At 39.8% G+C, this 24,415-nt stretch overlaps 2 protein-coding genes across 12 annotated transcripts in view; one reads left to right on the top strand and one right to left on the bottom strand.

The window, feature by feature from the left end:
- Window positions 1-15,267, bottom strand: part of MGAT4D (MGAT4 family member D) — a 72,762-nt gene extending 57,495 nt beyond the window's left edge. For all 9 annotated transcript variants that reach the window (XR_006709584.1, XR_006709587.1, XR_006709585.1 and 6 more), the window contains exons 1-2: window positions 15,177-15,267; window positions 2,072-4,448 (exon numbers count right to left, since the gene is read on the bottom strand). Coding sequence is in view for 6 of the 9 variants with exons in the window: in XM_045467025.1 (XP_045322981.1) it covers window positions 2,072-2,165 (94 nt within the window). In the remaining 3 variants the exon portion in view is untranslated. The remainder of the gene's footprint in view (window positions 1-2,071; window positions 4,449-15,176) is intronic.
- Window positions 15,268-15,359: 92 nt separating this feature from the next.
- ELMOD2 (ELMO domain containing 2) overlaps window positions 15,360-24,415 on the top strand; it is a 31,969-nt gene continuing 22,913 nt past the window's right edge. Inside the window, exons 1-3 of one of the 3 annotated variants that reach the window (XM_045467085.1) lie at window positions 15,360-15,500; window positions 16,682-16,832; window positions 18,742-18,770. In XM_045467085.1, coding sequence (XP_045323041.1) covers window positions 16,691-16,832; window positions 18,742-18,770 — 171 coding nt within the window. In that variant the 5' untranslated portion in view covers window positions 15,360-15,500; window positions 16,682-16,690. Of the gene's footprint in view, window positions 15,502-16,681; window positions 16,833-18,741; window positions 18,771-22,589; window positions 22,671-24,415 lie in introns of those variants that run through there. The other 2 variants (XM_045467078.1, XM_045467095.1) reach the window with 2 other exon arrangements.

The following is a 24,415-nucleotide window of genomic DNA, read 5'->3' as shown; positions in this document are numbered from 1 at the left end:
TGATCTCATCCAATCTCGTAGCTTTAAATACTGTATGCTGGCAGCTCTCCAATTTTTGTCCCCAGTCCTGACCCAGAATGACATAGCCAATCTCCTATTAATACTTTCATTGGGATGTCTAATAGGCGCCATGGAAATACTCATTTCACCCCGATCTGCCCTTGTCCCGGCCTTCACCATTCCAGTACATGGCACCTCCACTTCTCCAGTTGTCTGAAGTCCACAGTTTCATTTTAATAATATTAACTGTGTTAAAATGCCTTCTGAGATTACTAAAGTGAATTGCCTTCCAAAATTGCTAGAAAAAGGAGTTTATGTTTTGCTTTCTCATTATGAGTTATGATTTATTTATTTTTGTTATAAAAGTGCAAATTGTTTATTGTCCTAAAATACATAAAAACACATTTGGATAACATTCCTTATAGAAAATGAAACAGAGAGAAAGTGTACAAAATGATCAAATATTAGTAGCATGAATCAGATCCATTAATACACATGTCTAATCTCTGAAACAAACGGAGTAGAATGTCGGTATTGTGTGTACATGACAAAATTAAGTATTAATTAGAGGAATAAAGCCACTTCCACACTTGATCCTTGACACGACCACCAAGGTTACTTTGTGTGAACCTGAGTCATAGGTGTGTTTAGTAAGAATGAAAATTCGGTGTGCCTGGGTGGCTCAGTCCAGTAGGCCTCCCACTCTTGATTCTGGCTCAGGTCATGATCTCACAGTGTGTAAGTTTGAGCCCCAGGTCAGGCTCTGTGCTGACAGCATGGAGCCTGCTTGGGATTCTCTCTCTCCCTCTCTCTCTCCCTGCCCCTCCTCCTGCTTGTGTGCTCTCTAAATAAACAAACAAACAAACAAACAAACAAATAAACATTAAAAAAATGAATGAAAATTTAACCTGAAACAACCTAAGAGCAATCTTGGAAGACTTAATATATTTACAGGATTCTTGAGCTTAAATTCAAAATCCAATTATATGGACGCTAAAATGTTACACTAGACATTGGACAAGAAGAGCTGGAAGATAAAATACAGGAAATCTAGTTAAAACTTATTTTTAAATTAAGTTTTTAAAACTTAATTTTTAAATTATAATAATTTTAATAATTAATTTAACTAATTAATTTAATTAATTAATTTAATAATTTTTAAAACTTATTTTTAAAAAGAGAGCGAGCGAGTGGGAGAGAGGGGCAGAGGGAGAGAGAATCCTAAGCAGGTTCCAAACTCGGCGCCAAGCAGGTGGGGGTGGGAGAGCTTGATCCCACAACCCTGGGATCACGACCTGAGCCAAAATCAAGGGTCAGACGGATGCTCAACTGACTGACTACGCCACCCAGGAGTCCTACCTCCCACCTCAACCCCCATGCAATGTTCATACTAAAAACTTACTCATTGTTTATCTAAAGTTCAAATTTCACTGGGCAAATTTCAAATTGAGAACCCCATAAACAAAATGAATTAAAATCTTGGTGTTTCGAAGTTGCAACGCAAGACACATGGCCCACTTGAGAATGTTCGGCTGCTATACCAGTGCTCTAAGTTGTCTCTCTCCATCATCTCACCCCTTTTCGGCTTCGCAAAAAAATACTCTCGGGAGCCTTCAAAGGTGGCTCCATAATTTAACGGTGGAACACGAAAGTGGAAAGGGTTCTTAAGTCGGACATTCACCCGTTTCTGGAAACGACGGGAAAGAGGAAGACGCTGGTGGCGGCAGGGAGTCAGGGAACACCCTGGGCCCTTGAACCTTGGGAGGGAAACCGAGTGCGCAGGCAGGAGGGCGTCGGGAGGTCCCCGCAGGCCAATCGGTTAGCGCGCGCGCCTGGCGGGGGTCGCGGCCGCCGGGGTAAACTAGGGGCGTTCGTTACAGCTTAACCGCGGGTCGGACAGGAGCCTGGGGTCGGGGGTAGGGCAACAATTGTAAAACATCTTATAGGAGAGTGGGTGACAGTGTCAGGCTCTCACGTCGCCCCCTTCTCTTCCACCCGGCCGCCCCGGCAATCCCGGAGCCCCGAAGTCGGAGGGGCGGCAAAGGGGGCGGAGAAGCCACCCTCAGCTTACTAGTTTGAGTCATCCTGGAGATGCAGAAGCAGGAGAAGCTAAAAAGCACGAAGGCGGCCAGCGCGATCAGCACGTTCACGTGCTTCGTCCTCATGGAGCCGGCCTGACGCGGGCGACCGCGGCGCGGCGAGTGGAGGCAACAAGCAGCGCCCCCAGCAGCGGAGGATGAGCGCGCGCCGCCGCGCCTGCGCCTCCGGACGCGCGCTCCCGCGCCCCCTTGCCCTCCCTGTGTCGGTGAGGACCTCAGCACGCCTGTCCTTTGGCTCAGCACTTAGCATCCCGAACCCCTTGCTAGGACTAAGGGTAGTTAAATGCCATCAACTATGGGAAAGCTCTGCACTGCGTGGCACAGTGGTGGGTGCTCAGTAACTGTTAATTTATTTTCCTGTAGCAGTGACTTTTGCGCCAGACCCTAGGCTAAGCAGTTTGCATGTATTAGCTGGGTAAATCCTCACAACATCCCAATTTTCTTAAGGTAATAAAGATAATAGTATCTAATATGCTATTGGTATCTTTTACCTTGAAAGAAAGGAGCCGTTGTGAATTTGAGCTACAGGATACACAGCTGGAAGTAGTTCTGCTACAAACCTTGTACATAGATAAGTTTATAAATAAAATATAAGTTCCTAAATAAAATATGTATCCTTAGCTTTAAATGAAAGCCATCAAATGCCCAAATAACTTAGGGGGCTTAGATTTTTGTGTGGGAAATGGCCAACGCCAGACTTTCAGCTTTATCCCTTTATCTTTTATATTTTGGTACCCCCCCCCCCAAAAAAGGGTGAAGGAGTCAACTATTGTAAAAAAAAAAAGTTATATATACAATGAGCACTGCAAGGGAGGTTTGCTAACCTTTGCCAAGTTCAAGATATCAGTTTCTCAGCCCTTTACAAACCAAGTCTGGGAAACACTAGGAGAAAATCAGTAGGGTGAGACTCTTTGGGCTCCATGAACTGTGGTTTGCTATTGGGTTCTCCACACTGAGCAATCTTCTTATTGTCAGTGTCTGGTTATAAGCGTTTTACTTCGAACCAGCACTATACCACTGGATGGGCTAGTTTCTGGCTCCTTGAAAGAAGAAACATTTGAACACATATCAGCGTAAGGATGCCATTGTAAGCTGTGTTTTCTCATGTGATGATGGCCAGGAGTTGTGACCTTCAGTTGAGCAGTGACCCAGCCAGGTCCCAGGAATGGCAGCTGGGAGAGACACCTCAACTTCATTCTCCTTCATCCCTTTGGTCCCTTGCCAGTTCCTCCCATTAGCTAACCTCTACTGGAAGCCAGAAGGCAAGGAAGTTCTGTGCAGTGTATTAGATCTTAAGAACTGCCTCCTGTAGAGTAGACTGACATGTGGGAAGAAGCAATCCAGCGCAAGATATCTCCAAATTCAATAGCTCATAGTCCTCTTACTTGGTCTCCAGTTTCACACCTTTCAGCTTTTTGTTGGAAAGCAAACGATGTCACAATCCACTAGCAGTATCCAGGGAAAGTTTTTAATCCTCTCTGAGCTAGTGTTCCTCAACAGAAAGATGGGATGAATAATATCTGTCCAAGGTTGCTGAATTAAATAACATTCAAAACCAGTTAGCATATTTCTTGTCATTATGTAATGCTCAATACATTTTGGTTTTCTGTTGTTGCTCATCAGAGCAATATTCATTTTCTCACTAATTCTATTATTTTTTCTATGGCAGACTCCCTGCTCAAAAATCCTTCAGCAACTCTGTGTTAAAAATGAAAAGTCCTGGAATCCAGGACCTTACACAATCTGGTTCCATCTACCTTGCAGCTATTGTATCTATCCCAGCTATTGATATGCCTCCAATTTAGTACTCAAAAGTTCTGCTGCACTCAAACTCACCAAATACCATGTTCTCAAGATTCAAAAAAGCATTTTGCTCTCACACCTTAATGCTTTTGAAATCAGCATGTGTCTTCTGATTTTTATATTTTAGTTATTTCTTTTTGTCTTGTTTTCCAAAGAAAGGAAAATCCAAAACCCTGATAATCAGGCAATGGTTTGTCTATGAATCAGACCACATGACAGTTATTGAACATCTACACTGTGCCAGTCACTGAACTAGGTACTGGAGCTACAAGTAGTCAATCGCTGGCTCTTGACTCCACCTTCTTCATGCACAAACACGGACTACACCACACACACACACACACACACACGCATACGCCTACCTTTCAAAAGTATTCAAGACTCAGCTGAAATGTCACTTCATGAAGCTTCATTGATCACCCACGTATAAAGAAGTTTCTATGCTCTTTGAAAGCTTGTAGCCCTTGGGTTCTCTCTCAGGACACTCAGTCTGCATCACTTACCTGTTACGTACATATTTTATTCCCTTTACCATGTTAGAAGTCCCTGAAAGAAAAAGATGATGCCTTACATATCTCCATATCATATTCCCCACTGTGTGCTCCAGAATGTTTTACAGATGAAAGGTGTTGATTGAAACACAAGCCTATAGTACAACTGGGCTATGTTCACAACTAACCACTATAGTCGCTACCTGCTACCATTCAAGCCAACAATAAGTATCATCCAGGAAATCCAGTAAAGAATGCAGTAGCATTTTCAAAGACCTTCACACCTCCCTTTTGTGATTTGTTTTCTAAAAGTATTGGCACAGGGGCGTCTGGATGGCTCAGCCGGTTAAGCGTGCGACTTCAGCTCAGGTCATGATCTCACTCTTGTGGGTTCGAGCCCTGCGTCGGGCTCTGTGCTGACAGCTCAGAGCCTGGAGCCTGCTTCAGATTCTGTGTCTCCCTCTCTCTCTGCCCCTCCCCTGCTCATGCTCTGTCTCTGTCTCAAAAATAAAAAACCTTTAAAAACTTTAAAAATAAATAAATAAAAGTAGTGGCACATTCAGACCACGGGGAAGTAGAGAATTGCAAGGCTAAATAATTGCTAAATACTTATAGGAATAATAACAGGGATGAGAAGAGTATCCTATGGGGGGTATTACCAGCATTACAGCCCTCAGGGCTTCTAGAGTTAACTTCAGTCTAAATGGTGGTCTCGCGACTGTTATTAGTACAGCAGAATAAACTTATTAGTGGAGACAGATTTTTCTAGTCTTGTATAAATATAGGATCCTGAAGGTGAAAACAGTCTGAAAGATAATAACTTGATAAAATGCCAGTTGTCTTGGTCCTATTTTCTGTTTCAAGTGATTTAGAAATAAGTCATCTGTGCCCAGGGCGAGTGCCATCTGTTCAGCACAATTCGGGTAAATGACAGTACTGAAAGGAACTTTTATGGATCATCTAGGACAGCCGTTGTTCTTAGACAAGAATCACCTAGACACCTTGTTAGGCAGATTTCTGGGCCCATGCTCAGTTTCTGATTCAGCAGGGTAAGGTTGGGACTCCAAAATTTGCATTTCTCACAAGTCCCAGATGATACTGATGCCTCTGGTCCAAGGGATGACACTCTGAGAACCACTTCATAATAATAACACTGCATGGAATCAAAGGTTGGACTTAGAAAAAGGTATAGATTGCCTAATTTATTCTCTTTGCTCAAACCATCCCAAAATACCCATTTATTTTTTTAATGTTTATTTACTTTTGAGAGAGAGAGAGACAGACAGACAGACAATGTGTGAGTGGGCGAGGGACAGACACAGAATCTGAAGCAGGCTCCAGGCTCCGAGCCATCAGCACAGAGCCCAAGATGGGGCTAGAACCCACGAACCACGAGATCATGACCTGAGCTGAAGTCAGATGCTTCACCGACTGAACCACCCAGGCACCCCCAAAATACCCATTTAAAAGACACATTCTCTGCCACCAGCGAGGGGGATTCCATTATGTGCCCTAGTAATTATATTCTAGAAGTTAACAATATTTATAAAAATGTATTTCCTACCCCTCAATGTACCAAGATGGGCCTGGTTAGGTAAACAAAACAAAAAAAATAAAAATAAAACAAAACAAAACAAAAAAAGCTTTCAGTTTCTAGGATTGCCTCCTGAATTGAAAGGCTATAATCCCACCAAAGGGGCCTTGCCTAGGTGAGGGCTGAAATCAGCCCTTGTACCACCTGCATTCTGCTGCCGGGTTGGTTCTGTTGAGAGCAAGGAATGCATCTTGTACTAATGCACACAAAAGCATCAGATAGGCGGCGGAAGCCTCACCATCCCTGGAAGGAGCGAACAAGGACAAGACATTGTCTTGTCACTAACACTAGGAAGCTGTGTAGGTACCACATAGGGTACCAGAAAAGCAGTAGAAAAACAAGCATGGCTCATAAATCACAACCCAAATGATAGTGCCACTCTGTTACTGTTGGGGCAGGGGTTCAGTGGTCCTGTGTCACACTTTTTCTCCAGATTACCCTGGCAGAGTTTTCAAGCCAGACATCGAAATCGGCTTCAATCTCATTTTCAGGGGAGAACAGTTCTTAGGGCTTCTCCCGTCATCAGCCATGATGTAGCTTTACATCTGAGAGAAACCACTGTAGTAAGTATCATTCTCTTACTCTCAGACATTCTCGAGGACTAAGAATGACAGTCTCTTTTCCCAGCATCACCAGTTACTTGTTCTCCTTCTTGTAAAATGTCGTCTCTTTTCCATTTATCACCTGTCAGAATACAAACCTGGTCTCCCCTTCGGTTCAGCCATACTCTCAACCCACAAAAAGAGCAGCTGTCGGAAACTTGCTGGGTCCTCCCTTTTGTCCATTCCCGGGAGGAAGTGGGAGGCTTGCCTCAGTCAAGTACGATGTAGCTATATTCCCACCCTATGGGGTGACTGGGAGTGAGCCCTATAGCCAATCCTTGTTTGGCCACAAGATGTGAAGTTGAGTAGGGAAAGGGTTAACATTAGGCAGGGAGAGATAAGGGAGTGTCAGGGAGGCAGGCTGCAGCTGCAATCTGGAGACTGAAGAAGTGGGGATTTCAGGTCGGGGGTGTGGGTGGATAAATGTATTCCAGACCTGCCTAGGCTAGATGTCATGAGTGGAGTCTTACAAACTTTTGATAAAGTGCCAATAAAAATTCAGGGACAGAAATCCTCTGTGGCTACCCAGTCAGGACCCCTCTCACTCTTGAGAGAGCTTTATACTTTCCCCTCAATTAACTCTATTGCTTTCGAAACCTTGAGACAAGGACCAGTGTCTCTCCCACCCTCCTGTGACAAAGTCACTATCCAACACAGGGGATTCCTTAAAAAGATGCACATTTAGGGCGCCTGGGTGGCTCAGTCGGTGAAGTGTCCCATTTGAGCTCTGGTCATGATTTTATGCTTCATGGGTTCAAACTCCACATCAGGCTCTCTGCTGTCAGCACTGAGCCTGCTTCAGATCCTCTGTCTCCCTCTCTCTCTGGCCCTCCCCAGCTCACACTCTCTCTCTCCTCTCAAATAAATAAACATTTAAAAAAATATGCACATTTATGTCAAAAGGAATGGAAATTGTGTCTTGGGCAGCAAGGCCTCCTTCCACTGGGTCTTCCAAGGGTAGTGCTGGTCCCTTACCCATGGGATCCACTAAAATAAGTTTGTAAAGTGGGAGAGAGAGAGTCAGAGCACCATCCTCCACCTCTTCACTCCCATTGCAATATTGTGATTTATAATAAGAAATATATATTGTGTCTTTAGCCAGTCCTGGCACAGAGCTCCTAAAACCCGTGGAATTTCCTAAGATGAAGAGTGATAAGAGTGGTTTTTGTTATGTTAATGAAGTCGCTTTCAGAAAGCACCTAAGTAAGGTGGGATGTGGGGGGGTGTTAGAACATTCAGTCCCATCTCCCTGACCTCTGAGGATGGGAAGGGGGCAGGAGATTGAGTAAAAATCACCAAGGGGGCCAAAGTAATAAAGGCTCCATAAAAAAAAAACCAAAAGATGGGGGGAGGGGAGCCTAGGTGGCTCAGTTGGTTAAGCTTCCAACTCGTGGTTTCGGCTCAGGTCAAGATCTCACAGTTTGTGAGTTTGAGCCCGGAATGGGGCTCTGCACTGACAGCACAGAGCCTGCCTGGGATTCTCTCTGTCCCTCTCTCTCTGCCCGTCCCCTGCTTGCATACTCTGTCTCTCAAAATAAATAAACTTAAGAAATGAAACAAAAGGACGGGATTTGGAGAGCTTCTGGATTGGGGAACACACGGAGATTAGGGGGAAGTGGAGCTCTCAGAGAGCGTGGAAGCTTCATGCCTCTTTCTCCATATACTGCCCTATATTCCATATGACTGTTCCTGAGTTATATTCCCTTATAATAAATCAGTAAGTAAAATGTTTCTCTGAGTGCTGTGAGCTGCTCAAGCAAATTAACCCAACCTATGGAGGGGGTCTTTGGAACCTCTGATCTATGAGAGTAAGTCAGAAGCACAGGTGACAAGTTTCAAGCGGTATCTGCAGTAGTGGGTGGACGAGAAGTATTGTAGGACTGAGCCCTGTAGGATCTGACACTATCTCCAGGTTGATAGTGTCCGAATTGAACGGAACTGTGGGTTACCCAGCTGGTGTCCGAGCATTACTCGGAGGTGTGGGGAAAAAAAAAAACAAAAAACCTATACACTGGAATTGATGGCCAGAATTGTACCCATCTCCAGCACTCAAAAAACCCATTCCTCCTTTACTACCCCTCTATTTGGACAAAACACATTTCACCTAACTGATCCAGCCAGCCTTCCATATCTTTATATCGTATTTTCAATAATGTTTCAATGACCAGTTCTAGCATCGGTTTAACAATTACTTTACAGGTAGCAAAGAATTTGATGTGTCCGTATCATGTTGGGATTTGGGGGGCCTACTTCTGCACACCGGAATGTAGAATGCATTCTTGGGTCCAGAGTTTAGAGCAAGGCAAAAGGGCCTACAGCAACCACACAGCTGGATGCAAATAGGCTCATTAAGCGACCCACCTCGAAATAGCCAAAGGCCCTAACTGTCCACTTACAACCAGGCACCATTCTTTTTTAAAAAAAAAATTTTTTTTAAATGTTTATGTTTATTTTTGAGACAGAGAAAGACAGAGCATGAACGGGGGAGGGGCAGAGAGAGAGGGAGACACAGAATCGGAAGTGGGCTCCAGGCTCTGAGCCATCAGCCCAGAGCCTGACGCGGGGCTCGAACTCACGGACCGCGAGATCGTGACCTGAGCCGAAGTTGGACGCTCAACCGACTGAGCCACCCAGGCGCCCCAGAACCAGGCACCCTTCTTATGATTACCAAAAAAGGGACGATTCCATATGTCCCCATACTCTCTCACTCTGCCCTAGAACTGTGGGCCCTCACCACCACCTGGTCACAAACAGTCTCTCCTTTGCTGTCCTGCCCACTGCTCCCTGGCAGTGTATTCAATAAACTTTTATCTCTTTTATTTGGCCTTAGGTGAATTGTTTCACCACCCATGCCACCAGCCTTCACCGGATCAGAGCGCCCCACATTTGGTGCTCCCTGCGTCATCCTATTGACACAGCCCACACAGAGAGAGGTATTATAGGGAACCAAATAGCACTGGACAGTGTTTGTTTGGGCTTTAGTCCAAGATAGAATAAATGTCAAACTCATTTGGATCCTGTAGGGACTGCAAATAGTAATCTTATGTAGTTCACTGGCTTTTATGCTTGGATCCTTTTGCCCAGGAGATTTTTCTGAATGCCATCTTTAAATGGCTAATTTTGTTGCTGATGTTATTAGCATTCAATAGTCTCTTACCACATTAGTGGCACAGGTAAAACACAAGTGGAGTACATCATTATTCCACGCACTATTGCATGGCTTTGGCTCACTGTACCCACTTAAATTACGTGGCTACTTCTAGAAAATGGCAGGGCATCAGCTTGACATTTCATCCTCCTCCTGAACAACTCCATTCTCTCTCTTTTTTTTAATGTTTATTTATTTTTGAGTCAGAGAAAGCACGAGCAGGGGGACAGGTAGAGAGAGAGGGAGACAGAGGGTCCGAAGCCAGCTCTGTGCTGAGAGCAGCAAGCCCGATGTGGGGCTTGAACTCACAAACCGAGATCATAATCTGAGCCAAAGTTGGACGCTCAACTGACTGAGCCACCCAGGCGCCCTTCACTAACTCCATTCTTATGATCCACTATAATCGAGGCCCCATAGGGTCTTCCACAATTGCATCACCTACAATAGGAGTATTCTTCATGTTCATGCACCAAGATTCTCATTTGGTTACTGGCTTATGACCATTTAAATGTGCACACATTGCCCTGAGGTTAAAAACCTAAGTTCTTCCTGCACTGCCATATATACTGCCCTCAACCTGGCCCCTTGTGTGAACTTACCTTGGCATTATTTCACTGGGTTTTTACTCCATAGAGCAAATAGTAGCTGACTTTTATATGGCAGTTTCTATGCCACAGGACTTCTCATGGATAAACCAAGAAATTTATCTTTGTTTTTGTTTGTTTGTTCATTTTTAAGAAACTTGTTTTATTTTGTTGAAAGGGAAGTCATGAGATTCAGACGCTTCAGCAAGAGAAGTGAACTGTGAATTAGTCCTAATGCCAGATGCTACTGGGTCATGGGTGTGTTGTAACTTCTCAGAGGTCCCTTTGAGGACACGAAGTCCATTTTATTTGAGAACTTTGTTGTGCAGCCTCGTATTTATCACAACCTCCTTTTTTTCCCTGTTATTACCCATGCAATATCATAGGTAGTTCAGATCTTCATTTGCTCAAGTTGTGGGGTTTGTTTTCATTAGAGCCCAACATTATGCTGGCAAAATGGCTCTCTAGCGCCATCATTAGGAACTTTTTGAGTAAAAATATCCCAGTGGTCGCCACAAGGCGGCAGTATTATCTACATCTTATTCAAAGCTTCCAATTTGCTTGTATTCTGGCATCAGAAACTTCTAAAATTATCCGTGAATGTATTAGAATCATAGGGTCTCAAAGCATACTTAGGCCACTGCCCATTATATATTTTTCATAGCTTGCCAAAAAGTTCATAAAGGTATTGTGCCTTTTTTAATTGGCGGAGTCCTGGAGGGAGAGTTATTTATTATTTACTGTTCATGGAATACCTCTGGTAACCGAAAGTTATGTTGATAAATTTAACTGATTGTGGTAAGTGCTGAATTTTACCTGAGTTAATGAACCATTTGGGTAGTCGTATCTGCCTCTACTTATCTCAAATCTTCTGAGTTCCTTCCTCCAAGGGGGGAATGATCATAATATCATCACTGCAATAAATTAACTTCATTTTGATGGTGATCATGTCTACATCCAATCTCATCAATGGTGGCAGTGAATTGGAGAGGTCAGATGTCTTGGGGAAGGACTCTCAACAGATACTACATTCCTTTTCATGGACAAGCAAACTGTGCTTGATTTCTGAGAGTGGGATCGAGAAGACAGAACCAGCTGAAATGATCACAAAAACTCAGTCCCAGTTAGCCTGTTGAACTTCTTACAGTTTTTACAATGTCTGGCACAACAGACGTTTGTTTTTGTTATTTATTTATTTATTTATTTATTTAGAGAGGGAGGGGCAGAAAGAGAAGAAGAGAGATTATACTCTGTGCAGTCAGCACCGAGCTCAACATGGGTCTCAATCCCACAACCATAAATAAGATCCTGACTGGAGCCAAAATCAAGAATCAGATGCTTAATCAACTGAGCCACCCAGGCACCCCCAGACGCTTGTTTAAATCATGGAGACTACCTTGATGAAATCGTAATAGTTAACATGTTGTTTTCCAGAGCCTTCTTTTTTGGTCCTGGGTTGCAGAAGATTAATACAAAGCATTAGTGGAAATTAGCTCTTCTGCTCTCCTTTAGTTACTGAAAGGTGAGATTTTCTGTGTCGTTCCAGAATCTGACACTGCCCAATATTTACTACAAAGGAAGGTTTGGGCAATTCTCAGGGCTTTCATTTTGCGTGTCCGATTAAAATTACATGAAGGCAGACTTCTCTGGCTCTTAAAACCTTTTGGCTTTAAGCTGGTAGTGACAAGGACCATCATCACGTCGATTCTAATTATATATTCAGGTAAAGTCAAGAACTGGATAGTTCTTCCTTTCTTATTTCTTCATCTTTGGCTTCATGGTGATTCTGGTGTTACCTACCCCAACATTTTCATATGCTCCACTTGTCTTTCCAATGCCCTGTAGGCACTATGCTACATATCACACCATCATTCAATAATCCCCCAAAAGTATTCCACTATCCTCTGCCACTCGACATTAACAATATCAAGCAATCTCAGACCTGCTACCAGGGCCCAAATGAAGATTTCTTGACCCTCAAGTTAATTGTCATTTTCTCCCACAACCTTAATAGATGAATTAAAATCACCATCCTGTGTTAAACACACCTCTCTTCCCTATTTCTCTTTAGCATCATTGGCTTTAAACTCTTCCAGGCTGGGATCATTGGAGCTGATCTGATAGGTTAACTTAGGTGAGGTGGATGCAGGGCTGGAGTAGATTTCCCTCATCTCAACTATTACTACCAAACGTGCTAATGAACCCCTTGTACATCGTTTCCTGCTTCTCTATTCCAATTTCCTGCTTCTCTATTCCCTCTCACCCTCTCTTCTTTTTAAAAACAATCATACAAATCATTTGACCTGATTAAATGTTTATTTCCTTTGTTCTGGTTACCATTTTCACTCCAGTGCATTAGCTTACTTGTGAATAGTTTAAACTTTCTTTTCATTGGTAAAGCTCATTACTGGTAGCTAGGGGAAACAATCTGCTTTGGCATTCTGTGTATTTCCTTGTTCTCCCACTAAAAGAATCCGATGGTAAACCATATACACGTGAGGTGTTTCCCCTCATTACGGTGTCTAAAATAGTATTTAAAATAGTTTTAGAAAAAAATAGTTTTAGGGAAGTACAACACAAATCATAAAACCTTAACATTTTTAATGCTTCCACAGAGATAATCCATTTCACTGTTAGTGAAAGGAATAAATAATTTTCCTTCTCACTATAAATTTGCTGTATTACAGACCTCACATACTCCAAAAGGGGGTATTTAGTTTGATATTAAATACCAAAAGGGGATATTTGAGTCCTTTATGAATCAAATACTGAACACTGCAACAAGTTGTTGATTAACAGTCATGCCAAACAACATGTCCATTAAGCAATTTGTAAAATTTTTTTATGTTTATTTACTTTTGAGAGAGAGAGAGAGACACCGAGATGGAGCATGAGCTGGGGAGGGGTAAAGAGATGGAGACACAGAATCCGAAGCAGGCTCCAGGCTCTGAGCTGCCAGCACAGAGCCCTACGCGGTGCTGGAACTCATGAGCCGTGAGTTCATGACCTGAGCTGAAGTCAGCCACTCAACTGACTGAGCCACCCAGGTGCCCCATACAATTTCTAAAATTAATAGTGCTTGATTGTTTAGTCTGAGAATCCAAGAAAACAGGGATTCCTCAGTACTACTCAAAAACATAACCAAACATCATTACACTGAGGCCTTTGTTTTCCATGTAGGTGATTTGATAGGGCCAGCTAGAGCACACAGGTTAGTTCAGAGACCTAGGTAGGTTTTACCTTCTCCTTAATTAAAGCCAGAATTCTAATCTCAGGACTTAAATACCATTTAGCCAGAAAACCAAAGAGAATGAGAGAGAGAGAAGGCCAATCTTCCCTGAGAGACAAGAAGGGCTTCATATATCTGCCAGTTATATGCAAATGAATTAGTGGAAAAGAGGAGAGGCAATCATAAGCACATGACATTTTAACGTACAGTGACCTTGCTTCCAATAAATGCAGTTCGATCAACTTTTCAGGTTCTAACCAAACAGGTTACCATTACTTTCTCTTAGAGAAAAACATGGACAGAAGTGGGCCATGGGCAGCATGGAGACAAGGCGAGAGTTCCTCTACTCCTGACTCTCAGCATAGCAAATTTAAAAGGTAAAAAGATTATATATAATTGCACCACAGAATTATTTCACTTTAAATCATATAAAGGTCTTGTGTAATAATTGGAAGACCGTTGAAATAGAAATTTGTTTCTATTTCTTAACTTGCCAAATTGGCTGTGTACTTTGCCTTTCTGAATCTTTTTTACGTACAATAAGAAGTGTTCACTGAGATGATCTCTAAGTTCCCTTCAAGATCAAAGATTCTAGGGGCGCCTGCGTGGCTCAGTTGGTTAAGCAACTGACTTCGGCTCAGGTCATGATCTCACGGTTCGTGAGTTCAAGCCCCATGTCAGGCTCTGTGCTGATAGCTCAGAGCCTGGAGCCTGTTTCAGATTCTGTGTCTTCCTCTCTCTCTGACCCTCCCCCGTTCATACTCTGTCTCTCTCTGTCTCAAAAATAAATAAACGTTAAAAAAAAAAAACTCATTAAAAAAAAGATCAAAGATTCTATGATTTCATTATTATAGTAGATGGTCAAATTTCATTACCAAATTGATTGTTGGTTGCTTTTACCGAGCAGGGATGATGGCTCAACCTTCACATGTCTAATTTTCTACAATTTAGTACTTTTTAAAAAATATGTTGATTTAAGTGTGGAAAAGTGTGTATTGCTGCTTCAATTTGTGTTAACAAGGGGATGCAGGGATTATACAAATATCACTTGCGTAAAACATTCCTGGAGGTATAAACAAAAAACTGGCTGCTTTTGAGAAAAGGGGTTGAGGGATTAGGGGTTGTGGGTAGGTAGGGGTAAGTCATTTCTTAATGGAAGTTGTCCTTTGAACTTATATTCTACTCTCCCCTTGTCCTTTCTCCTCCGGCCACACTGGCCTTCTTGCTATTCCTCAAATGTATGAAGTATGCTCCTGGCTCAGGGCCTTTGCACTTGCATTTCTAGTGCCTGGAATATTCCTCCTACAGAAACTCAGGTTTAGGACAAAGTTCAAATTCCTTTTCTCAACATATAGAGCTCTCCTTTTTTGCCATGCATTAGCCGTGGACAAGTCATTAAACGTAAATCCTGTTTCCTCTTCTATAAAGTAGGACTATTAATAATCACTTCGCAAGATTAAGATTACACGTAGGTGAAAGCGCTTTTGTAACCTTGGTGCTCTGAAAGTTACCAAAAGTACGCTGTTTCTTCCGTGCTTGGAGTCTAGGGGTAGTACAGTTTCAATGAGCGGAAATGACCTAGCTTTAAGGCGAGAAAAACCTCCAGAGCTGCACTTTGAGACCAACCTTTGGCGCTGGGTTAGCCTCCAGGTAGCCGTTGCCAGGGAAACCGTTGGCAGTCCGGAGAACAAGAGCACGCGCGCCGGCTATTCAGCGCTACCTCCTTTTAGCGTTAGCAATTGGTGGAGCTCGGGCCAATCGTAGTGGCCGGAGGGGCGGGGGCGGGCAGGGTCCCGGGAAAGGCGTTCTCGCGGCCTCGCTCCCCCACTTCCGGGTCGCGGTGCTTGCAGGGAGCGCTCCGCGGGTAGCGTCGTTTCCGTTGCCGGCTGTTTGCAGTTGGGGAAACCGAGGCAGCTCCAGCTTTCCCCCTAGTTCTTCCGCTCCTGTGAGGTGGCTGCTGTTTCTTTTCCTCTCGCCCCGTGCTGCTTCGGTGCGGCTGCGCTGAGGGCGCGCGGGCTAGTTGAGACCCTCGGTGTCCTAACGAAAACCGTGGGGCGTCCAGGCCGGCGGGGCTTTGTGCGAGCCGTACCCTCCCACTCGCGGCCAGCGCGCGACCTGGGCTCGGCCAGGCTCCGGAAGGGGGGGCTCCGCGCAGCCACTCCCCGAGGTCTGGGGAGCTCAGGCGCCTCGAAGCTTGTGTTCCCTGCGCTTGGCAGTTCTTGTTTCTTTTGTCCTATTGAGCGCGGACTAGATAGAGTCATTTTAGAGTAACAGTTCAGCCGATCTCTGTTGATGGGCGCTGCTTCTGCACTGGCCTGCGGGGATTTCAAATTTGACAGCCCCCTCAGACCGTAGTCTAGAGATGATGTATCTAGGGAATGTTGAAGACAGGAAGGAGATAAGCGTTTTTATTTTAAAGTAACTCCTCACTTGTATTCCCCCCACCCGCGCTTCATTTAGAAGCTCAAGATTTTTCTAATGGCATAAAGATTCATTTCTGTTGAGGGTGTAGTTTGTTACTTTTCTTAGTGTTTCTGCCCTTCTCCTGTTGAATGGAAAATCAACAATTATTAGCCAGGGTGCGATCTACTTTGTGTTCAACTTATATACTTCAATTTGTAAGCCATATGTAGTGGGTTTTTTTTGTTTTTTTTTTTTGTTTTGTTTTGTTCTTGCTGGAATCTCCTTGACTGTGGGACAGATGTAACTGGAATTATACATAGGGGTTAAAAGAACTCTTCCTTTTACAAACGATTCTGATATAAGGCATGTTTGATATAATTGTTGCTAAGTTGGGCCCCTTTTGTTCTTGAACTGTTGAGCCCCATTTTCAAAGATGAGAACATAGGGAACTGAGAACTTGAATCTAAGTAAGTAGTTTGATTTTTACAGTTAATTCCTAAAAAGTGATAAATTGGCCATTTGACCATCCGCATTTAATTGATCTAAATGGTATTTATTACTTCTGTCTTTGTTTTCTTACATGCCTAAATAACGGCTACAAAGTAGACCCAGTGGAAAAGCATGATAGGTATAACTTGGGATTTGATGAGTTGGATAAACTGTAATTTTTTTTCCTTTTTAAAATCTAATTCAAGGTCATTAAATCTGTCATATATTTCCTTCTCCAGGAAAAAAAAATGTTTATTTCTTTGTGGGAGTTCTTCTATGGGCACTTTTTTCGATTTTGGATGAAATGGCTCTTACGGCAGATGACCGGAAAGTGTGAATTGCAGCGAATTTTTGATACCTATGTAGGTGCACAAAGGACACACAGGATAGGTAATGTTATTTGAAAAAGGGTGATTAAGTAACTCTGAGTGAATATTTTTTCTCAGTATTCATAGTGGCAGTTGCACTCATTGTGTATCCTGATCAAGAAACTTAGTTTTTAATCTTTGAAATCTAGCTTTGAATGATTTCTGCTCTAAAACTGTATTATGATTTTATAGGAAAAGAAACATTATTATTTAATTCCACATCTGTGCAAAGAATGATCTTGGCTCGTAAAATTCATCAGTTATACCTTAGATTATAGTTGCAACCTATTTTCCAGAGAAGAATTTCTGTATTTCTGTTCCCTTTGAAATTTTTACTTAACTGGTGGGGAAGACTGGTGTCTGAATCTGGATCCACTTTTATATTCATCATCTTTCATCAGTCTTTTAGTGTCTTATGTAATTCATGAAAGAACAGTAACAGGTATCTAGTGATCCCTGGTAGAGATTATTGCACTCAAAGTCTGCACTGTCCAGTGTTGTAGCCAGCAGCCACATGTGGTTATTGAGCACTTAAAATGTGATTAGTCTGAATTAAGATGTGCAGAAATATATAATATACACTGGGTTTCAAAGACTTTACATGAAAAAGGAATGTAGAAAAACCTCATTAATATATGTTGAAATGATAATGTTTTGGATATATTGGGTTAAAATATATAAAATTGTGTGTGTTTTATTCTAATGTGGCTACTAGAAAATTTTTAAAGTACACATGTGGCTCACATTTTGCCTTGCATTAGATTTCTGTTGAACAGTGGTGCTCTATTACCTTCTAAAATTCATCAGCTTTCAGTGTTTAATTGAAATTATTGCTTTAAATTAGAACACAGAGGAGTGAGAAATTTGGTTGAGGTCATCACTCTTTGACCAGAGTAAGGGAGATCAGGAATTGGTTACAGTTCATGTTCACTGTGTTAAAGGGAAAATCATGACTTAACCAAATCCTCCTTTGTGTTGAACAGCGTGCTTCAAGGAAGAAATTCACCCCTGTGAGATCTGGGGGGTGGGTGTTGGTATCCAAGGCAACTTGGGAAGAATGAGAGATATAAGGAGGGAGTGAGTAAGCCTCAGGGCAGCTGGATGATTGAAGTTTAATTACTTCCCTAGTTTTTTCACAATTTTGTGGCTGACTTCAATTACTGCCTGCTCTTTTGATTTGCCCTTTTGGCTGCTCTAAGAAGAACAAAGTACTTCTTGATGAGAAATCTTAACAGTAGTGGTTTATGTTCTGTAGTATGGGGGAAGAACATGTTAAGGCATTAATTTGTAGCAAAACTATTTGTTTTGAATTTTTCAAATTGCTGAGAATAAAGAGACTGTTAGTACATGTACCAGAAAAAAAATGTTAAATAGTCTAGTAAAAATGGTCTGGTCATTCTTAAAATAAAAGACAAGAATGGAAAAGCTATTTTTTTATTTGTCTGTTAGAAGATAGTTAGCCAAATAATCTCTTATTTTTGCCCCTTCGTTGTATGATTCACTTGCTAGTTCCTCAAATCTAAATGCCTACTCCATAAGGCTAACAAATGAAAAAAAAAATGTAGTAGAGAGCACTTTCCTTATATAGTATTTAGATGAGTTCCTGGGACCCAAGCTATTGTAAGGCAGCCATGAATGAATTGCAGTGGTTAGTAGACACTTGGCAGTTTGCATAGAAACAGATGACCCTGGGGAAATTAGGACAGTCCCACCTCTTTGGCTCTGGTGTGTTGTGTTGGGTTGAGACTATTGGAATCATATCTAGTTATCTATAAGGATAATTTTAAAAATTTTTCCTGTGTTATTCATGTGGAAATTACATCTTCTAAACTATTAACTTATTGCTGGCTTGATATTTATACTGTTTTTTATAAAGTAATTCACAAACAGCATTTAAGTGGTAACATTCTTTTTTTTTTTCTTTATTTCAGAAAATTCCTTGACCTACTCCAAGAATAAGGTAGGATTATCTCAAGCTGGTAATTTTAGAAAACTTTTTCTTTAAAATAATACCTCAGTTTTTGAATTAATTATTTTTTTATGTTCTACAAGTCTTTGCTGTAAAGAGTATTGCATGAAATTTCCCACTTTTTAAAAAGTAAATGTCTCACAGTTGTGAGATCGAGCCCCCTGTGGGGCTCCTCGTTGACCTGGACCCTACTTAAGATTCTCTCTCTCCCTCTCCCTCTGCCCCTCCCTTGCTCTCATACTCTCTCTTTCTTTCAAAAAGAGAGGTAATATCTTATTTTTGAAACATTTTCTTTATGTTGGTGTGCTACTTGTGCACAAAGAAGGTATTTGAATAATTTGTCTTTATCTGAGGTTTTGCTTGTTTATTTTGCCTCAAAACTTGATAGCCTTTGAAAAAGCAAGTTCTCAAGAGAAAAACCTCATAAACTGTGTTTTTGGGATAGATTCTTACGTGAGAGATAAAGCAAACGATTTTGGATAGTTATAAAAAACTGTATCATGTGTCTTTTGATCTAAAATAAGTCGTACCTCATGCTATTCATTAGTTAGCTTCTGCTGTGTAACAAACTTATAAAATCTCAGGGGCATATATAATAATACATTGTTTATTTCTTGCTCATGGTCTGTGGGCCAACTGGAGAGGCTCTTCAAGTTGGTACCAAGTTCAGATCCGTTACAATTGTGTCACTATGAAACCCAGGTTGAAAATGCAGTAGATACCTGGAGAATGTTCTTCTTGCAGTAGGTCATTATTTATCCAACCACACAGACATGTCTGTCATGTCTATTAACATCTCATTTGCTAAAGTAAGTTACATAGCCAAACCCAAATCAAGGAGTAGAGAAATACACTATGCTCGCTATAAAGCCATGGTAAACATGTGAGTATATAATTTAATTATAGGGGAGTGAAAAATTGGGACCAGTAATTCAATCTACTGCATGCTGTTCTCTTCTATAGTAGTTCACAGTTTTTTCTATATATATATACATATACGTATATATGTATGTATATGTATTACTCGGTGTGACAAAGGTAGAGTATGGGTCATTTAGATCATTGTTTGAAATCCCGTAGGAGATCACAGCCAGCATTAACAACAAAAGGAATAGAATAGAATAGAATTAGAAAACATTGGTCATAATAAGGTTAAATACTGTTTTATGAAATTTTAATTTTCATTATCTGTGTGTGTGCATCTGTTTATATTTTAGATATCCATGGGTATGTTTGTACTTGGTCATGATGTACAATGTGGATAAAAAAGAGTCAAAAACTGTCGACTTACTGTTGTCTAGTGATATTGATATGAGTTACTAATTCATGCCAGAGAGTAAATGGACATTGTTGAATATTGCAAGCATATCAGTTATGTTCGGGAAAGTGACCTATAAAATAAGTGTTTTACTGATTAGTTACCATCTTTTTCTATTAATGGTCAAGGTAAGAAAAGCTCATGTACATGAATATATATTGGGGAACAAGAGTCTGGAGTCCTACTCTTTTATTCCAAATCCTAGAGAGATTAATATTCTTCGTCTTTTTTAATGAGAATGTAAGGATCTAAAAAGTTAATAAGTTGTTGGTTCTAAAAATTTATTTTTACCTTATACACCCATATGGTTCCTTCCATTAATTGAAACTTAGGATACAATTTCACAAAGTAACTATCAAAAATTGTGGAAGAACCTCAAGAGGAATTCTGAAACTAGCTGCTCAGTGTCACCGTGTGTAACTATTGTTACTATAACTGTAACAACAGTTTTGGTCACAGATTTTACTAATGGGATTTTATGTGTAGTAAAATTATGCCAAATTTATGTGGGACCATACATAAGATTTTACTTTTTAAGAATTCTAGTGCCTTGGCCGAATCTTTGACCAAAGATTTGAGCAGTGCCATATATTCAGCATTCCACCAGGGTCTTTGCAATATACAAAAGAAATAAAAACCAGTGTTGAATATACTTATGAATAGGCAATTTGTGAAAGTATAGATAAATAGAGGCTGAAGTGTTTGGGAACTTTAAGGTAGGGGTAATGAGTTAAAGAGCAGTACAATGTTTATTATTTTTTTATCTGATATACTGACTCTGAAAAGTCCTTTTGAAAAATAAACATTTGTATCGTTACAGTTTTATTATTAAAAAGTATAGATTGCTAATAGTGTTATGTAGGGCATACTAAAAAAAAGGATGGGTGGTGAACAAATGTAGTTACTGAATTATATATCACAGAAGCTTTGTTTTCTTGAAGTTTGAAATCTAAAATAAACTTGTCAATAAACAAATGGAGGAAGCCTCATCAATTTAAACATACCATTTCTGGTATGTATTGCATCTCACATATTTCCAATTACTTTGTAGAGTAAAATCAAATTCTGACTTTGTGATATTTCTACTAACCTGATCTACTTTTTTATGTACATGAGAAAAGTCTGGGTTCAAATCCTGATTTTATCACTTGCTAGTTGTTTGACTTTTGTGTAAGTTACTTATTTTCTTATTGTAAAAGGAGGTGTGAATGCCCAAGTGATTGTTTTAGGTTAGGAGATATTAATATGAAAGCAGTCTAAGAGAATGCCTAGTACACGATAAGTATCCAACAAATAGTAATTATTGGTAATATTAACAGGATTAAACCAATATACACTACAAGATTTTGAGAACTTGAAAATATTCATGAAAGCTTCTTAGGTATTTAAATTCTCAACATTACTGATGATTGGTGTGAATAAAAGTGATTTTAATCTAAGGCCAGTTTCCTAAAGCAGTGATAGAATGGTCCTGTTGGGTTGTGAACTATTTCATAGTGGAAATTCTTTTCTTGACTGTTAAAAATTGAGTCTCATTTGCTGGTATTTTAGGATAAGGACTACTTATTAATTATATATTAAGATTTATTAAACTTTGGGATTTATAAATGAAAATGGAAACTTTATTAGAATTTGAGGAGTCTAACTCAGTATTCTGCTGAGAAGCATGGCTGCTGTGGAATGTATGGTAATGTTACAAAACTTCACTGTACTAATGCATTTACAAGTATTTGAAATATTTGAAATTCAGGAAAAGAACACTTTGTCAATCTAATAGTGTTTTTAACTGGCTGCATTTGTTTCAATTGCAGCTGCTGTCTTAGCTTTTAAATAATAATAATAACATTCTAGCTGTGGAATAATAAATTAGTTTTATGGCATCAGTTTAGTCGCCTGTGGGTCATTGCTATACTGATGTGTATTTGCATATTTTTTAGTCTCTAATTTTGCAAAAGCTAGACTTTAAGTACCCAACCTTTAAGTATATAACTACATAGGCATGGTGTTTCAAAAACGAAATGTCCACACACTGTGTATACAAACACAAATGTATGTATAATCTCCCCAAATTTGCTTGCATAGTGAAACTTACTGTTGATATTTGCTGCCTATGAATATGTGTTAATCATGTAATTTGTTATCTATCAAGGCAGGTATAATAAAAAAGACTATATTACTTTAATGTTCATTTAATGTTTTATAATAAAATCATATGTATAAGCATATATATCTTTTCTTACAAAATATATGATAAGTGATTCATATTTGTTCTTATACTGTCACCCGCTTTTTCTTTAGTAAAAAGTAAATGATATTGGGAAAATAGTCTTTGGGTGCTTACATGGTTTGAGGTTAAAAAAGAAAATTTTAGAATTGCTGACCTCAGAAATTCTCTGAGTACTATATATTCCAGTATGGAATATACCTTCAAAATGGTGGGGTACATAAGAACTAGAAAACATTGTAATGTTTTATATTTATCCTCCATCCAGGCTGCTATTTTGTTTTTGATGGGGAAGCAGACCTACCAAAAAGGTAGAGAATAAGCCAGGGATTGACAGATGGATAAAAAAGTAAGACCCAATTAACTGAATATTGTTTCAAGAAATATACTCTAAACATAAAGACACAAACAAATAGAAAACAAAAGGATACACCATGCAAACAAGCATAAAAAAGCTGTTGTGTCTTTGTTTCAGAAAATATAAACTTGGAATATTACCAGTGACTAAATACTTTTTTGTATTGATAAAAGGGTTAATTTATCAAGAAATACAACATATTAAGTGTATGCACTTATTAACAAAGCTGCCAAATACTTGAAGAAAAATTGACTCAAAGGGAGAAGTAGATGAATCAATAATTGTAGCTGGAAATACCTCTCAATACTTGATGGTACAAAAAGACAAAAAAAAAAATCAGAAGGGATATTTACCATTTGAACAATACTTTTAACCATCTTGATCTAAATGACATTTATAGTCAACAAATGCAAATGCAAAATGCACATTCTCAAGTACACATGGAATATTTATATAGACATCAATATGTGAGTCTTTAAGTCTCAATAAGTTTCAAAGGTTTGAACTTATACAGAGTAGGTTTTCTGTCTCCCATAGTACTAACTTAGAAGTAAGAAAAATATGACATCTAGAAAATTCCCAAGTATCTGGAAGATAACCCATGAATTAGAAAAGAACTCACAAGGGAAATTAAAAAAAAAGAAACAAAACTGAACTCAGTGATAATGAAAACACAACATATCAAAATGTAGAGTGTACCTAAACAGCTTTTAAAGGCCTTAAATCAATGATCTATGCTTATGCCTTAAACCAGAAGAGAGCAAATTAAACCCAAAGTAAGGAAAAGAAAGGATATAATTAAAAGATAAAAAATTAATAAAATGGTAAGCAGACAAAAGTAGGAAATAACAAACTCAAAAACTGATTCTTTGAAAAGATTTGATTCTTAGTAATATTAATAATCCTCTAGGAACATTGATCAAGAAAGAGAGGAAACCCAAATTACCAATATCAGGAATGATAGAGGAGACATCAAACTACAGTCATTAAAAGTATAAGGGGATGCTATGAATTTATCCCAATAAATTCTGTAGCTTAGATGAAAGGGACAAAGTCCTTGAAAAACACAATTTATCAAAACTAACACAAAAAGAAATTTAAAAATATAAATAGCCATATACTTAACAAATGGAATTTATAATCTAAAAGTATTGCACTAAAAACTCTCCTTCACTAGTGAACTCTTATTAAACATTTAAGAAGAAATAATACCACTATTACATAAACTCCTAGAAAATCAAGTAGGAAGAAACACATTTTGTGAAGCTAGTATGACCCTGATAACTAAAACCAGACAAGGACAGTATACTAAATAAAAATTACAAATCAATATCCTTCATGAATACAGATGTAGAAATTCTTCATTAGCAAATTCATCCTGGTAATGCATAAAAAGGATATTACATCATGATTGAGTTTTCAAAATCCATGAATATAATTCACCACAGTAACAAAATAAATGAGAAAAATAAGATCATTTCAATAGATACTAAACTATTTTGACAGAACTCAATACTCATTTTTGATTAGAAAGCTAAACTAACTAGGAATAGGAGATTCTTCATCCTAATAAAGGCCATCTGTGAAAAACATGCAACTAACATGATACATAGTACTGGAATATTGAATGCTCCCACATCAAATGGGGAAAAAGCCCAGGATAGTTACTCTCTGATTTTATTCAGTATTGTGGAGGAGGTCCTAGGTAGTCCAGTAAGGAAAAGAAATCTAAAACA

Source organism: Leopardus geoffroyi, chromosome B1, assembly GCF_018350155.1.
Source record: "Leopardus geoffroyi isolate Oge1 chromosome B1, O.geoffroyi_Oge1_pat1.0, whole genome shotgun sequence".
Classification (NCBI taxonomy): Eukaryota; Metazoa; Chordata; class Mammalia; order Carnivora; family Felidae; genus Leopardus; species Leopardus geoffroyi.
The sequence above is the reverse complement of the archived record's forward strand: the minus strand, read 5'-3'. Positions and strand labels throughout refer to the sequence as shown.